Here is a 14914-nt window from a genome sequence, read left to right as displayed (position 1 = left end):
AGTGTTAAAGGGTTAAACAGTAATCACCAATAACAAAGAAGGGCTGAAGCATCATGTTTATCCAAAAACAACAACTAACACACAAACAAAATCTACATCAATTTGACAAAAATGTCACAAAAATATCACAGTACTTAACCAAATACATATTCACATACACAAATACATGTGTACTAATGCGTGAATAAATGTCATTAGTATTGACCGATTGTTTGACATTTTAACAATTAACCTAGATTTTTATATATTAACTAATCTAATATCTTTATTCAGACAATTCCAAAGTTTTGCTTCAAAAACAAAAAAATAAATCTCTATTTTGCATTTATTCCCACTCTGCATGATTCAAACATAAAAATACTTTTAAATAAATAATGTTCCTCTGAGTTTTGGGTGTTTTTAACATGTTCTTGAAGCATTTCTCTGATGATGGAGGACTTTAAAATTAAAAGCATTTCTGAGTATCTCTTTGTTGTGAATCAGGAACAGACGAGTTTGTTGGTAAAAGATTCTGGTTGTTATGTACAAACTACAATCGGCAGTTTGTACATAAACTACCGATTTATCCTTCTTGCTGACGAATAGATTTATTTATTCATTTTCTCACACCGCTGTATCCCTTTCAGGGTCCCGGGCTGCTGGAGCCTAACCTGACTACTGATACGTGAAGGTGAGGCTCTGTGCCAGAGGCTTCTGGAGTGTCAGTCTGCCGATCCTTCACTGCTGCTGCTGTGCTGTTGTAGAACATGAGTAAAGTCAGGTGCTGCATTCAGAACCAATGCAGAGAACAGAGACGTTGAGGTCCATCCAGACCGTTCAGTCTGCAGGAATAACTCTGATTTCTTGATGGTTGTGGCTGACTCCACGTCTCGTCCTTGCAGTTGAAACCATCGGGATGAGAGGCGGGATTCCTCCTACTGGTGAACGTCTTCATGGTCCTTGTTTGAATTGGAATGGTTTGATGCTGACTGAAGTGTTCACGTTTAGCAGCAGCATGTACTTATCATCCATGACAGCAGTTTTGTCTTTTTTTCTTCAGTTTTCTGTTAAACTTTGTGTCTCCGCTCCAGCTGCTGAGCAGATGGTTTTATTGTTTGTGTTTCTGACAGTTTTAAGGTGTAAAAATGATGCATGAATTAAACTCACAGCCTGGTTTGGTTGTTAATGAATCAAAACGAACGAGTGACTCTCTCCAAAAATCAGAAGTGATGCTCTTTGCTTTGTTTAGATTTATCCTCCTAAAACATCTGAATGAAGCAGCTGAGAGATGTTCAAAGTTTAAAGGTTAAACTGTCTTACTTTATGGACCTCTGATCAGTGCTAGAGAGATTTAGGATCTTTTTTTGAAGCAGTGAAGGAAGTGCAGACTGCAAGAGCATAGCGCCCCCTAGAGGCAGAAGAAGCTCTAACCTTCATCAACATCTCCAATATCACAGACTTAACACTTCATCGATTTATGAGTGAAGCTGAAGCAGATAAATCATGAGAAATGTTGTTTACAAGCGGATTCACCACTCTTGTATTTTTGCTCTCTGATCATCTTCAGATGTTTTAACCCTTTGGAACCTGTAGCTGAATCGGAGTTTTTGTCTGCTGTTGAATTTACTTCTGTATTTTCAGTTTGAGAGACTACTTTCCTGCTGACCTGGAATGTTTTTAAAACTAAAACAGATAAAGAATTCTGTAAAGCAGCAAAAATCAACACATACATTCATTTTTAGCTGCTGCTAAAGCTCCCGGTTCTACCTCTTAAAACAAACTGCTACAAAGATGTTTTAGTAGAAAAAATATATAGTCCTTGAAAAAGAAGTGACATGAAAAACGCTTAGCTTTAAAAACCTCTGTAGAGCTGCTGCTCAGAATGATTACACATTTGTAAAATCAGGATCTTCTGTGGTTGAAGTCAAAATCAGGTCATTATAAAGACCCTGCATAATACTGAAGTCCGCTCTGTCCGTTCCTCTGTGTTTGTGTTGCTCACAGTAAAATGCAAACACCAGCATCACGTCTACATATGAAAATGAGCCAACATGCTAATCCTGTTCATCATCAGTCACTGTGGAGACACAACATTCGTGAAATTGCAGAAGAACTGGCAGCTCTTTCAGAGAGTTCCTGAACCTGTTCAGCCTCTGAATCACACGCATGTTTCAAACCACAGTTATGCAGATGACAGTCAGGATTTTGTCACGCTGACACCAAACTACAATCCATTCTCTGCTGCTGCTAGAGCTGCTCCTGGATGCATCAAACATCATTCAGATGAACCAACGAGCAGAAGTCTTTGTTTTTGAAACCTGGAAAATACTGAAAGAAACTGAAGAGCTGAATTCTGAAAGTCAAGCGTGTAGATCAGAGGTCTGAAACCTGCGGCTCCAGACCCTCATGTGGCTCTTTTGTGTCTCTATAATGGCTCTCTGGCTGAAGAAAAATCAAATAATAGTTTTTTTTAAGTAAGGATTGCTAAATTACTATTTATTGTGTGAATGATTAGTAAACATTCACACTACAGTGATTCTCCTTTCTGGACGTTTTTTAACATGTTAAAACATTTTCAGAGATTTTAATAATCTTGGTATAAAAACATTCCGTTTGTTCAGGACATTACTGCTTATATTTTGGTATTCATAAACTTTATAGTTTTTGAAATAGTTTGCAGTCTTTGTTTAAAATGCTGCACTTCTGATTTTATTTCTTCTTTTAATCATTTCTTGCAGTGTCTTAAAGAGTGTTAGAGCTCTTACATCTCTGTAAAGCTTTTCTTACCTGAAGGTCAAATGTATTGATCTAACAGCGCCCTCTAGTGGATGAGTGACCATGTCTGAACAGAGGATTCAGAGCAGATAAGTCTGAGAAGTTAGTCCAGAGGTTATTATGAATGTAAACAGACAGCATGTGATCTGGTCCGCTTCCTCATGCCTCGTACATTTAGGATTCCTCAACTGTTCAGAAGAACTGCAGAAAGCTCTCAGAAACTGGAGTTCACACTCACTTCATTTCAGCTTCTCCGCATCCTTTTATTTCATGCATCAGAATTACAAAAATGACAACATTAATCACAAACCTGAACCCTTTCCTCATGAAGACCTCCAGTATCTTCCTCAGCATCACATTTATGAGGTATTTCCCTGATGATTCACAAAGTTCAAACAAGATTTACATTCAAAGTCTGTTTGGATTTCTGCTCTGAAGCTGAAAGTCCCTCAAATGTCCGTCAAAGCCAAGTCTGGATGATCTGAATGAGCTTTGCAGCATGATGACACACATCCAGAGAACAGTTACTGTCCAGTTACAAGTCCAAATGCAGACATGTACCCACACAGAGAGTCGCAGCTCAGTCTGCGCTGAAAGAGGAGAAAATTCATCTTCAACCAGCGAGCGTTGAGATGTGTTCAGTCCATGAAAAGGTCAGGAAACCCGGGTGAGACGTTTCAGTACTGGACAGCAGAGATCCAGACCCTTCCTGCTCCACACATCAACAGACTCATGAGCCAAGAACACTACCGTCAGCAGAGGTCAGCACCTCAAAGAGCTGCTGCAGGGCTCCTGCCTCCATCAAAGCCAACTCTAGGATACCTCCTGTATCCTGGAGGGTCTCACTCTCATGAGTGGAATGGTGTTTGTGGGGGATCGCTATGATGTCTGGATTCATCTTCTGTCGGCGGGGAACTCCCTGCTCATGTGCATGTTTGTCCCAATGCAGGAAATGACACAAACATGAGTGAGTTACAGGCTGTCATCCCACATGAACGCCGTGTCCTGTTACTGGTTCTGCTGTAATGAGTCTGTGGATCCATGAAGAGAACAGGCTGGATGGGATTTCTGCTCCGGGCTGGACATGTCATGTTTTCATGGACCGTGTGCATCACAGAGCTGAAGTTTAGAAGCTGAAACACCACAAACAGATTCTCCTCCACCTGGTTGACTGAATGTATTCACATGCTTGAGTCAGTGTAGTCTTTTGCTAACTCTTCTGGAAGGTTCTGACCTCTTCAGTTTAAGGCGCCGAGGCTGAAGGGGGTGAACTTCTGAGCCTGCTGAGCTCCAATCTCAGCCACATACAGAGCACCGGTCTTCAGGTCCAGGTCCACCAGGTGTGGCTTCACGTCTTCAGCCAGCTGGATCACACTGACCACTCTGCACTGGCCGATCAGGCCCACCGGCGGAGCGTCCAGCAGGGAAATCTGACTGGTGTTGAGCTGAACGACCACAAAGTACTTCTTGTCTGGGGTCAAGCGGACGGAGTAGGGGGCGTCTTCAGTGAAGCAGCTCCCCCAGGAGCCCAGCCAGTCACCAGTGACGGAGTTAAAGACCTGGATCCTTTTGTTGCCCCTGTCAGCCACCCAGACTCTCTGAGCGCCGTCCACCGTCACGCTGTGCGGGATGTAGAACTGGGCCATGCCTGGACCCTTCTCTGCATGCAGCCACAGCACCTGCAGCTCTTTGGACAGCTTGATGAGGCGGTTGTTCATCCCGCCATCGCCGTCTACGATGTAGATCTCTCCAGATTCATGGACGAAGATCTCAGCCGGCTGGTCGAACTGCAGAGGGTCCAAACCAGAGCCCGCTTTCCCCGGAGTGCCCAGTACCTGACGGAAACGAGAAGACCTTCAGACACATGAACTCTGAAGCTGCGTTCACTCCGGCCTCTGCAACACGCGTTCAAGAGACCACTTCACATGAGAAGTCTATGTGGACTAGGGTTGGGAATCACTGGGTACCTCACGATACATGACTCACAATATCAATGATATCGCGATACTTGGTGAAAAGAAATCATCTCTAATAACTCACAATATCAATGATATCGCGATACTCCGATAATTAGTAAAAAAATATATATATATATTTTTAGCTTGAACACAATCATAATTTACAACTTGAATCTTATTTTGTGCAACAAATAGAATACACTTTTGTGTAAATCAGTAATACTTTATCTTTGACAAGCATAGACACCAACTGTATCAGAATTATCTGTAAAATTCAGAGTTAACAAGAGCAAACATGAACAGCAGTCACTATTTAGTGCAAAGTTGTTGTAAACAACAGAGCAAAAATTCCATAATTCTAGTAGCTAGTAGGCCAGTCTTGATATCTTCCTCCAAAGGATGACGAATATAATGTTTTACAGCTTCTTCAAACGAAAATAAAAGATTGATACTTGGTGAGAACACATTGAGAATCAATCGCAGGACTAAATATCACAATATATCGCAATATTGATATTTTTGGTACACCCCTAATATGGACGTGTAAATGTGTGTTACTCAGGTTTCTACGACCATTTTCAGGCTCTGTGTACGAACAGGCGGTTATTGAACGTGTTGAAGGTTAAAACAGGTTCAACTTTGACCAATCAGGGACTCAGATTTGTTGTGACGTATGGGTGGTGTTCCTTTAAATTCAAGAAAGTACCAACCCTTTGATTATTGATTATTGAGGTGTAATTAATTAATTACAGTTTGCGCCTGACTGAAATTCTATGACTCCAAGTCCTTCATGTATTGGAATAGAGCTGTGAAAGAAAGGTCTGGAACAAGAGTCACCAGATTTGCATAATTTGACTGTAGCATTGGGTAACAGCTGTCCAGAGTGAACACCAGAGACTAAATGCACATTTAGTGCATTCCTGAACACGTCGCATACCCGGCGTGAACACAGCATACCACACCAAATATGGAAACAGGCTCTATCTAGTCACCTGCAGAAGCTTCCCTGATGGGGAGAACTGCTTGACGGTGTGACCATAAGGACCACTTCCCACATCCGTGATCCACACGGTGGGATTTGAAGACGCGGCATCCGCCAGGAAGATCCCATGAGGCATTTCAATGGTGGACGTGTTCCAGGACATGAGGAAGTCTCCGTCTGTGGTGAACACCAACACTTTGGGCACATTGTTACCTGGAAGGAAAGAAACCAAACATTCAGGAAGACATGAGGTGGAGCAGACATGACAGATAAAGACAGATCATTTCCTGCGCTCTCCTCTCCCCAGCTAAATCCAAAACGGGACAAATGTTTCAAGGCAAATGGTCAGAGTGCTCTGTTTACTTAGCTGTTCAGAGCTGCACTGAGATAATCCTGTTTGGCTCAGAGAAGCTTTTATTTTGAAAATACCAGTAAGTAAAAAAAAAAAAAAAAAACATATTTTGAGACATGCTAGATTCTTCTTATGAAAATAGACATCATTCATATTTATTTATTTATTTTAGAAAGGGTCATGAGTACAAATCTAAATTTCCCAAAGACTAAAGTACGGCTCAAACTAACATAAATCCTTAAACCAACATAATCTTGTTCATATCTGTCGTTTTCAAATGGGAAAGAATGCTGCAGTTGTTTCATCAATTTTCGATACATTTCTATTTGTCACATCCCTAATGATACTGCTGTTACTCCTACTACCCGATCGATTTTTCGATACATATCGAGTATCGTTTACATCCCAAAAGAAATCGCATTGGTCCCTCACCTCTCTGCGCAACATAAACCACCCCAGCGAACTGGTTGACCGCCACCCCGAACACGTCCCCGCTGAAGAGCTCCGGGGATTTGGGCCAGCTGACGTCCAGCTTGAAGAGCGGCCTGCCGAGCAGCTGGTAGTCCCGCCGGAGGAGGCCCGAGCTGGCGGCGAGCCGGCTGCCCAGCGAGCCGTACAGGACCACCAGGACCAGGACCAGCGAGGCCATGCTGGACGCGAGCAGACACGCGGGGCCTCTCCTCTTCACCAGCATCAGCAGCGACGGAGAACCGGGCTCGGACCCGCAGCTGGAGGCGAACCGCTGCCGCACAGGAGGCGCACAGGACAGGCGAGGAGGAAGAGGAGCAACACTTCCTCCTCTGTGGCAAAAAAAAAAAAAAACCACAACAACAAGAAGAACGTGTAAAGTCAAAGAAACCAGCAGCGTTTCCGTTTAAAGGCTTCAAACAAAGATCACAAACTGGTGACTTCGGTCAGCTTCAGGACTTTACAGAATATTAGAGGAAAATGGTCATAAAAACGACAAGACATATTAAATAATAATATTAAAATACCTAAAAAATCATCCAACCTAAAAAGATTGTTTTAATACTTCTCTGGATTAAAAAAATCTATTTAAAACGCATTATCTACTCAAATTAACAAGTTAATATTAATTAACGTAACTGTGTGTCCACATCTTTATTTTATTGGAGTAATACTGCTGAGATAAACGTTTTTAGAGTTCTACTCATCTTCATGTGTTTTGTACACCATTTTTTTCTCTTTTTCTAATGAAAATAATCAACACATATTTTTCGATTAATGATACTTGATTCATGTTAATGACTTTTCTAATGAAAATGATCAGTACATATTTTTCATTTGTGTTACCTGATTTATTTTTTATTATTTTTCTATTGAAAAAAAACAGATACGCTTTACATTAATGACTCGTCCAATTCAAAATAATCTGCATACATATATTTGATGTTTGATACTTGACATATGCTAATGAAAAATAATCTGCACATTTTGTCTGGATTTTGCTAATATGTCTGCATATGCAAAACAAAGTCTGAAATAGTGTTGTATCTACTTAAATAGTCGTGTGTTCTATTGTTACTTGAAGGTTCCCAATAACCTAAATCTAAATATCTGATCTTAAATTCTGAACCAAATAATGATAAAACACATAAAGGAAATAGTATGGTCGAGTCGGGGTGGGGTTATATAAGTTCGCTTCCTTCCACTCCCTTTCAGGTAATCTCTTAAGGTCAGTGATCCTGTGTTTGACATGTCTTTATGGATGTAAACTTCTGTTAAGTGATTGTTTTGTACATGAATCACTTTTTTTAAAATTTCTTGAAATAAACAATTTCTAATTTAATCTAGTCTAATTCAAACACTAGATACATTTTAAAAATTCAGACAATGAAAATAAAGTTAAAAAATTCTCTTTGGCCTGTTTTTTGTTCAAAAGCCACATATTTTCATAAAATGTACCTAGTAAAACATTGTAATTATTAGTGATTAATCACAACGCAAAAGTGTGATTAATCTCTTCTTTTTCTTTTTTAGTTGGTTGACAGCCTAAATTAAAAATAAACGATCTAAATGGGACGTTTTGCATGTGATTTCACATTGAGATTATTCACAGATAATAAGTTAAGATAATGAGCGGTTTGTAAATACTGTATCCAAAAAAAAAAGTTATTGTGATTATCATGATTCATTTTTTCCCATTTTGCGATTAATTTTTTAATTTTTTAATCGACACCCGACCCTAATTTAAAACTGATGTTAAACCTAAATTAAACCTTTTTTTGCCATTCTATTGTTTTGGTTTTTTGCTTTATTGTCCAAAACATACAGAACAACAATGCAGAACAATGAGAATGCCAGGGGACGGCATAAATATCACAAGACAAACATTACAAAGCATACAGTACAGAACATTCATTAAAATAACTTTAAAAACATTTAAAGACAGACAACTGTCATAAATACCTATAGCTTTGCTGTTTACATTTTTAGAGATGGTAAGTAAATAAGATTATGATTCTTAAATTGGCACTGGGGAAAAAAGTTGTGATGAAGAAAATTTTGATGTATAAATATGAAACTTACCAAGTATAATAAATAGATTCATTTCCAATTTTATGTTTAATTTTGTGCTCTTGTCTTGTAGGCCAATATAATATGTTCTGATTTCATAGTCAGTCAATATTGCAATTTGTAAAACGTGAACATTCTTTCCAAAATGTCTGACGAAAACACAAGGACAGTCGTTGTACTGTGTGATTACTTGACACCAAAATAATCATTAAATCAACTTTTTTATATTTAAGTTTTGGCCCTTTTTAAACGATGTGGGATTCCAAACCACTCTGTAAAACAATCACGGGAATGCTTCAGACTCTAAGGGCATTATAGGGTTGAAAAAGGTAAAAGTACACGAGCAGGCGGCTAAAAATACAGAGCAATAACATTATTATTAATATAGCATGATTGAAACAGAAGAAAACAAATATCGAGGTCATACAAATAGTGACCAGAAGAGAACCAGGTGTTTAAAAACTTTTTTTAAACAAACACCTAACAATAAGACCTTATCATTTTTATTTTCCACCAGGTAGGCCTATTATTTTATTAAAATTACTATTCTAATACAATTTAACTCTTAGTTCAAGACTGGATACTCAATATAGATCATTAAAAGCAATGCTACATTAAAAAGTAAAAAACAGATAATAATAAAATAAATGTTTACAATGTCAAGTTATTTTACTTTGAAATGTTTCTGAAGTGTTTCCGGTTATAGCCGAATCCTTGACCTCCGTTGGCGGATTGCAGACGCGCATGCCCCGTGTGACGTCACGAAGTTTTGATAAAGGCTTCTACGCTTCACGATAATTCTCCGGTGTAACTTTTCCCTCCAGGAGGTTTTATCCGAGTCTCTGTGCGAATGACCGTCCGCGCGGGACACAGACACGTTTCACGCAGAGACCCCGCACGCAGATCCGGCTCCATGGAGGTCATGGACAGCCCGCTCAACCTCGTAAGTTCCGTCCTGAAATAACAGGCTAGCACAGGTGATGTTTACCAGCTAGCTCGCGGCTAAAGCTGCTCGGAGGACGCGCAGACATCCTCGTTCCTGGTCAAAGGTGCCGAGATGAAGCCGCTCTCAGTCAAACGGTAAAAACGGTGAACGTGACCGCTCTTTGTGTGACCGTGGACCGTTCAGTGTGTCAACAGCAGCAGCGTCAGGAGGAGTCCTGCTGCTGCTGTTGACGTCATAACGCAAATACAGGTGACACACAGCTGTCAGCTCCATTCTACAGCAGTCCTGATGTAGCTTCATTTACATGACAGAAGACCACAGTGACCGCGGAGGTCCGAGTGACCGTGGGGAGATGTGTGGATCACAGGTCATCACCGCATAGAGCAGGGGTCACCGAACTGTTTCATGTGAGGGCCACAAAACTGTTTTCTTCTCTGATGGGGGCCAGGGTCGGTCTGTAGGTTAACAGAATAAATGTAAACATTTACAGTTTTCCAGAAAGACACACATAGCTACATTTAAGATAATTCATTTCTGTAATCTTCATAGAAAAGAATACTAAAACATTTTTAAAAACTAGATATATAGCATTACCTGTGATAACTCTAGTGTAATGCTGGAAGCTGAACGTGGTCGATGAAGATGCTAGTGACAGACTACAAACTGACCCACATCAAAGAAGAAAACTGAAATGCAGACGACACAGCAGAAGTTTTCAAAGGAATGGTCAGTGAGATCGAAAATCCCAGAGAAAATCAAGAAATCCACCTTCAAGAATTTATGTACATTTGTTTGCATTTGATTGATGGAAATAGGTATTTGATCACACCTCAGGGACACCTGTGCAGGTGTGAATGGCAGCAGAAGGTCCCCGGACAGTCGGATACGCTCAGCTCTGTTTGCTTCTCATCAGGCTCATCAGCAGTCCCGGAAAGCCGAGCGTTTGGTGGCTGCTGGGAAATACGAGGAAGCCATCTGCTGTCACAGAAGAGCAGCAGGTAGGCCCCGCCCACAAGCGGGTCGAATTCACCAGAACCACAAAGACTCAATTCATGGATGATGATGCAATCATTGATCTGATAGCCTAAGATTAGATTAGATTAAAATTGTTGCATATAATTTTTCTGGTGGAACTTGAATTTAAGCACCAGACTAATGGACAGAGATGGAGTTAATGAAAAAATGTTATTATTTTAACTTTATTTATCCAAAAATAAAGCAGCTAAACATCCAGATCTTTCACATGCTGAAGGCCTCACCTGTCAGGTGTCCTCCACCTGAATCTGTCAGCCTCTGCCCTCATGGGAGGCATCAGGTTGGGATGAGGCGTGACCTCTCGCTGAGGCACTGACCTTCCTGACCTGTCAGAGAACATTGTTTCATCTGATCATCCAATCAGAGAGCTCCATCTGACCGCTGCTTTTAGAAAACCTGACCTTGACAGTAAAATCTGGATGGCAGGACTCCCATCATGCTCAGCTGTTTGTCGTCTCTTTCTCAGATCTTCTCACGGATGCTATGAAGACAACAGAGAGCATCCAGGTGAGATCTGGTTGATCTGTTTTCCTGGTTTCACGCCCTCAGACATCACACTGACTCCAGCTGTTGTGAAGACTCACTACTGTGTTTGCGTTACACATGTGCAAAAACTTCACTGAAATTCTAGGAATTTTGAAAGAACATAGTTTTGGAATGACACTGTTTCCATTAAATCATAATTATGCAAATAAATTAGGGCTGTGAATGTTGATGTGTTATCACACAGGATTAATATAATATATATATATATATATATATATATATAGAACATAATGAATTAGTTCGTTTTTATTTACGCTCTCAGGCGTCCTGCTGTGCAGCTGTGAGATCAACGTAATAAAAATGTCTAAAATAAACAGAAACGTTTGTTTACATTCTGTGATTTAGATTGTATTAAATTAAAGAGATAATATAACATTTATTTGTAGTTTTTGGACAAAAGTGATCTTCTATTTTAATAAATAAAGTGAAGAAAGAACTTCAGTCTGATGGCTGGAATGCAGCAGCAGTGCAGCCGTTATGAGGGGCGGAGCCAAACAGAGCTGTCTGCTACGAGAAATCCAACGAGGAAACAGACTATTATTTTATTTTGGGATGGCATCGACATTAAATTTCCACAAATACAAGCACGGCATTGTCTAAAAATTGAGGAACCTGCAGTTCTCCACTAAAGTCCCGCCCACCGACGCCGTGGGAGGTGAGCAGTTAAGAATGGACAGACACGCCCCCACCTGTGTAGATTCCAGCCATCGACTTGAAATCCAGCTGGATCAAACTTCTCCCAAAAAATTGTTTTATTTTTTACATTACCAATAAAAAAAATTTATGAGAAAAATCAGAAAAAAATAGAATTCCAGTAAAAATGTCAAATAGACAGCAGGTAGAAATTCTTGTTTTTTGGAGCTGCCTGGTGTGACTTTAACCTGGATTTTTTTGTATTGTCATTCAAAAACATGTTGATTAGTTTGTTGATGAATTTTATTCTTGATGTTTTTATAAAATTACAACTAAAACTTTCATTCTAGGTTGTAAAAACAGTTTGTTAAACATTTTTAAATGAATCCCATTTTTCCAGATGGAATTTTCTGTTTTTACATGATTTTATGTCTAGTGTGTGAATATAACATGAAAAAATGACAAAATAAAGGTAGTGTCACATGGGAGAAGTTGTGCTGAATAAAATTAGACCAAATAATTAAAATAAGCAGCAGGTAGTCTTTCAAATTGAAAATACTAATACAGACAAAAACTGATTTTTAGACCTTTAAATTGCTAAAAATAAACATTCTAAAAGTATAATGTTGTGTGGGATTTTATATTATGATTATTTGCAGATAATAAGTGGCTGGCAAATACTGAAATTAAAAAAGGCGATTAATTGCGATACATTTTTTCAAAATTTGCGATTAATTAGTTAATATTTTTAATTAATTCAGAATAAACACAAACCAACTCACACGATTAGTCATTAAAACATGGCGATGGATGAGAACACGTATTATTTCGGTTTGATTAAGGGAGCATTTGGGTGACCTCACAGCAGTGCAGCTCGCGCCCATGCAGCACACGCACGTCCAGCACAGCTTGTCCAGTGTCAGTCACAGATGAGAAATTTCCGAGTTAATGGAAAATCAGTGTGAAGCCTTTGGACTCAGACTCTCACTGCTCTGTCAGGAGTCTCTAAGATCGCTTCTGTTTAAACTCTCTGAGTTGAGTTTTCAAAATGACATTTTGATACCTGCTGGAAGCTGCTTGTAGGATGTGGCTCGTTCTTCCCTGAGTTCCGTTGAAGTGACGGTAAAGGCTGGTGTGGATGTCCTGCAGGCTCGTCTGTCCATGGAGCTGCAGAGGGACAGTCACATCAAGCAGCAGCAGCTGGTCCAGGAGCGCTGGAAGAGGGAGCTCCGCCGTGAGGCCTCAAAGGCCAGGCCGGGCCTCGCCGCTCATCTCCAGAGTGGGGCGGGGCCTCTTCCCAAAGGTCCACACTCAGGTCAGCCGCAGGCTCACGGCGCCTCTGAGGAGAGCGCAGAAACCAGGGAGAGGGAGTACGACACCTTACTGTACCAGCTCCAGGTACGGCAGGCCGGCAGCAGCCAGACTCCCACTCCTTCCTGCTCTGGATCTAAAACCACCAAAGATGACAAGACCCGCCTGGAGGAACAGCAGACCACCATCAAGGACCTCCGGCGTCTGGTCGACCACCTGCTGAACGAGAACCAGCGGCTCTCGGTCGACAACGAGCGGCTGCGTTCAGAGAACGCGCGGCTGCAGTCGGAAGCGGCGGACTTCGTGGAGCGCTCGGAGCTCTGGGTCCTCCCACACGCAGGGGGCGCTATGGGGGCTGGGAGTGGAGCGGAGAAGAAGGTCCCCGGGAAGAGCAAGGAGATCACGGTCCCTCAGCTGCCGCCGCTGGAGATGCCGGCTCAGGAAGACCTGTGTCTGGACGACCTGCCGTCCCTGGAGCTGCCCGAGGACATCCAGAACGAACTGCAGGAGCTGCTGGACATGAAGTGATGGCGGCGAGGCGCCAAACTCATCGCAGAGTTCACGGCTTCCACTCTGAACCCGTGTTTGACAGCCACACTCTGACTGATGAGGCTTCTGCTCAGGTCATTTCACACCCTCGTCCAGCAGATCGGATCAGGCCGGCCAGAACTCCCACCAGAAACGTCTCCTCACGGGTTCAGATTTCAGCAGCGAGCTGCAGCTGCGAGTACAGCAGATCCGTCTGCAGATCCGGGACTCCCATCTTCTCCAGAGTCTCGGCTCAGTGAGGACACGGTTCATCCGTTACGTCTGGCGCCTCAGGTCACTGACCCTGCAGCTTCCCAGCATCCTCGGGGTCAGAGCCTGGATCCCCTCTCCTAATGATGCATGTTGGTAGATGATGAATGGCTGTTTTATTGAGTGAACTGTGATCAGGACCTCAAAGTGATGGAAAATAAACATTTATTTGATCCTTTATTAAAGGCGCCAGTCGACACGAGTGAGTCCTTCTGTGAAGATGATGAAACTGAAAAGATTTAACCCTTTAACCCCGGAGCTCCAGTGTTTCGGTTCTTTGATTTACTGGAACTTTTCAACCGTTAACACAATAATTCCAGCAGATTCTGAAGGACAAAAGCGGCTCCTCGAGGTTTAATGTTTAAGTTGATTTATTCTGAATATTCCTGCCTTTTTATTATGCATAATTATGTTAAAAAGTTACGGTTTTAACGTTTAAAAATTAGAATTCTGCTACCTTTTTGGACTATTTTAGCATTTACTAGGATTTTCTTTAGGCTATTTTGGAGTTTAACTAATATTTTAGCTAAATGCTAGCTGTTTTTGGGAAATTTGAGCATTTTTCAATTTTTCTAGGCTATTTTGAAGTTTAGCTACTTTTACAGCTACATGCTAGCTGTTTTGGCTAACCTCAGTTTTTTTTCATTTAGTTTTTTAGGCTAATTTGGCATTAAGCTAATATTTTAACTGTCTATCAGCTTCAGCGTTTTTAGCTATTTATTTCAGCATCTTCAGCTATCAACACTAACATCTTCAGTGGCCAAATTCAGCTCACAGCATTTACACTAGCATTATCACAGGTAATGCTATATATCTAGTTCATAATTATGTTAAAAAGTTACGGTTTAGTTTGACACTTCTGTCTTAATAGATTATATTAAAGCATTTGTGGAGCAAATGAGCTTAAAATTAGGCAACAAAAACTGAAATTAAAAGTAAGAATGAGACTGGCAGAATCGTCTGACACTTCTTCAAACCGGCTGCTTGTCCAGAAACACTGAGCTCAGTTGAGTTCTCATTTCTTTGAGGTTCCACTTGAACTGACGGGTTCCTGCGGGGTC

General features: G+C 41.0%; 2 protein-coding genes across 3 annotated transcripts; one reads left to right on the top strand and one right to left on the bottom strand.

Annotated features, from left to right (window-relative positions):
- Positions 1–2992: 2992 nt before the first annotated feature.
- Positions 2993–9724, bottom strand: LOC112162327 (NHL repeat-containing protein 3). 2 transcript variants are annotated; one of them, XM_024298119.2, is made up of 4 exons: positions 9573–9724; positions 6479–6846; positions 5705–5907; positions 2993–4589 (listed from the first exon to the last, which is right to left on the bottom strand). In XM_024298119.2, the coding sequence occupies exons 2-4, from the start codon at positions 6738–6740 to the stop codon at positions 3993–3995; spliced, it is 1062 nt and encodes a 353-aa protein (XP_024153887.1). In that variant the 5' UTR covers positions 6741–6846; positions 9573–9724; the 3' UTR covers positions 2993–3992. The 2 variants fall into 2 exon arrangements, with proteins under 2 accessions (XP_024153887.1, XP_036072989.1); XM_036217096.1 differs by lacking the exon at positions 9573–9724 and having other exon boundaries at positions 6479–7071.
- nrbf2b (nuclear receptor binding factor 2b) lies at positions 9296–14052 on the top strand. The gene is made up of 4 exons (XM_024298121.2): positions 9296–9527; positions 10444–10528; positions 11032–11072; positions 12894–14052. Exons 1-4 carry the CDS (start codon positions 9435–9437, stop codon positions 13581–13583), a joined length of 909 nt encoding a protein of 302 aa, XP_024153889.1. The 5' UTR covers positions 9296–9434; the 3' UTR covers positions 13584–14052.
- The last annotated feature ends 862 nt before the right edge of the window (positions 14053–14914 follow it).

This window comes from Oryzias melastigma, linkage group LG19, assembly GCF_002922805.2.
Source record: "Oryzias melastigma strain HK-1 linkage group LG19, ASM292280v2, whole genome shotgun sequence".
Taxonomy (NCBI): Eukaryota; Metazoa; Chordata; class Actinopteri; order Beloniformes; family Adrianichthyidae; genus Oryzias; species Oryzias melastigma.
This window is presented reverse-complemented; position numbering and strand designations above follow the sequence as displayed.

Coding starts and splice junctions, on each gene's coding strand:
- LOC112162327 (XM_024298119.2), bottom strand. CDS start 6,740: ATGCTGGTGAAGAGGAGAGGCCCCGCGTGTCTGCTCGCGTCCAGCATG. Junction 5,908..6,478: donor GGTTTATGTTGCGCAGAGAG/GTGAGGGACCAA, acceptor CTTTCCTTCCAG/GTAACAATGTGCCCAAAGTG. Junction 4,590..5,704: donor CATCAGGGAAGCTTCTGCAG/GTGACTAGATAG, acceptor CGTTTCCGTCAG/GTACTGGGCACTCCGGGGAA.
- nrbf2b (XM_024298121.2), top strand. CDS start 9,435: ATGACCGTCCGCGCGGGACACAGACACGTTTCACGCAGAGACCCCGCA. Junction 9,528..10,443: donor TGGACAGCCCGCTCAACCTC/GTAAGTTCCGTC, acceptor GCTTCTCATCAG/GCTCATCAGCAGTCCCGGAA. Junction 11,073..12,893: donor AGACAACAGAGAGCATCCAG/GTGAGATCTGGT, acceptor GATGTCCTGCAG/GCTCGTCTGTCCATGGAGCT.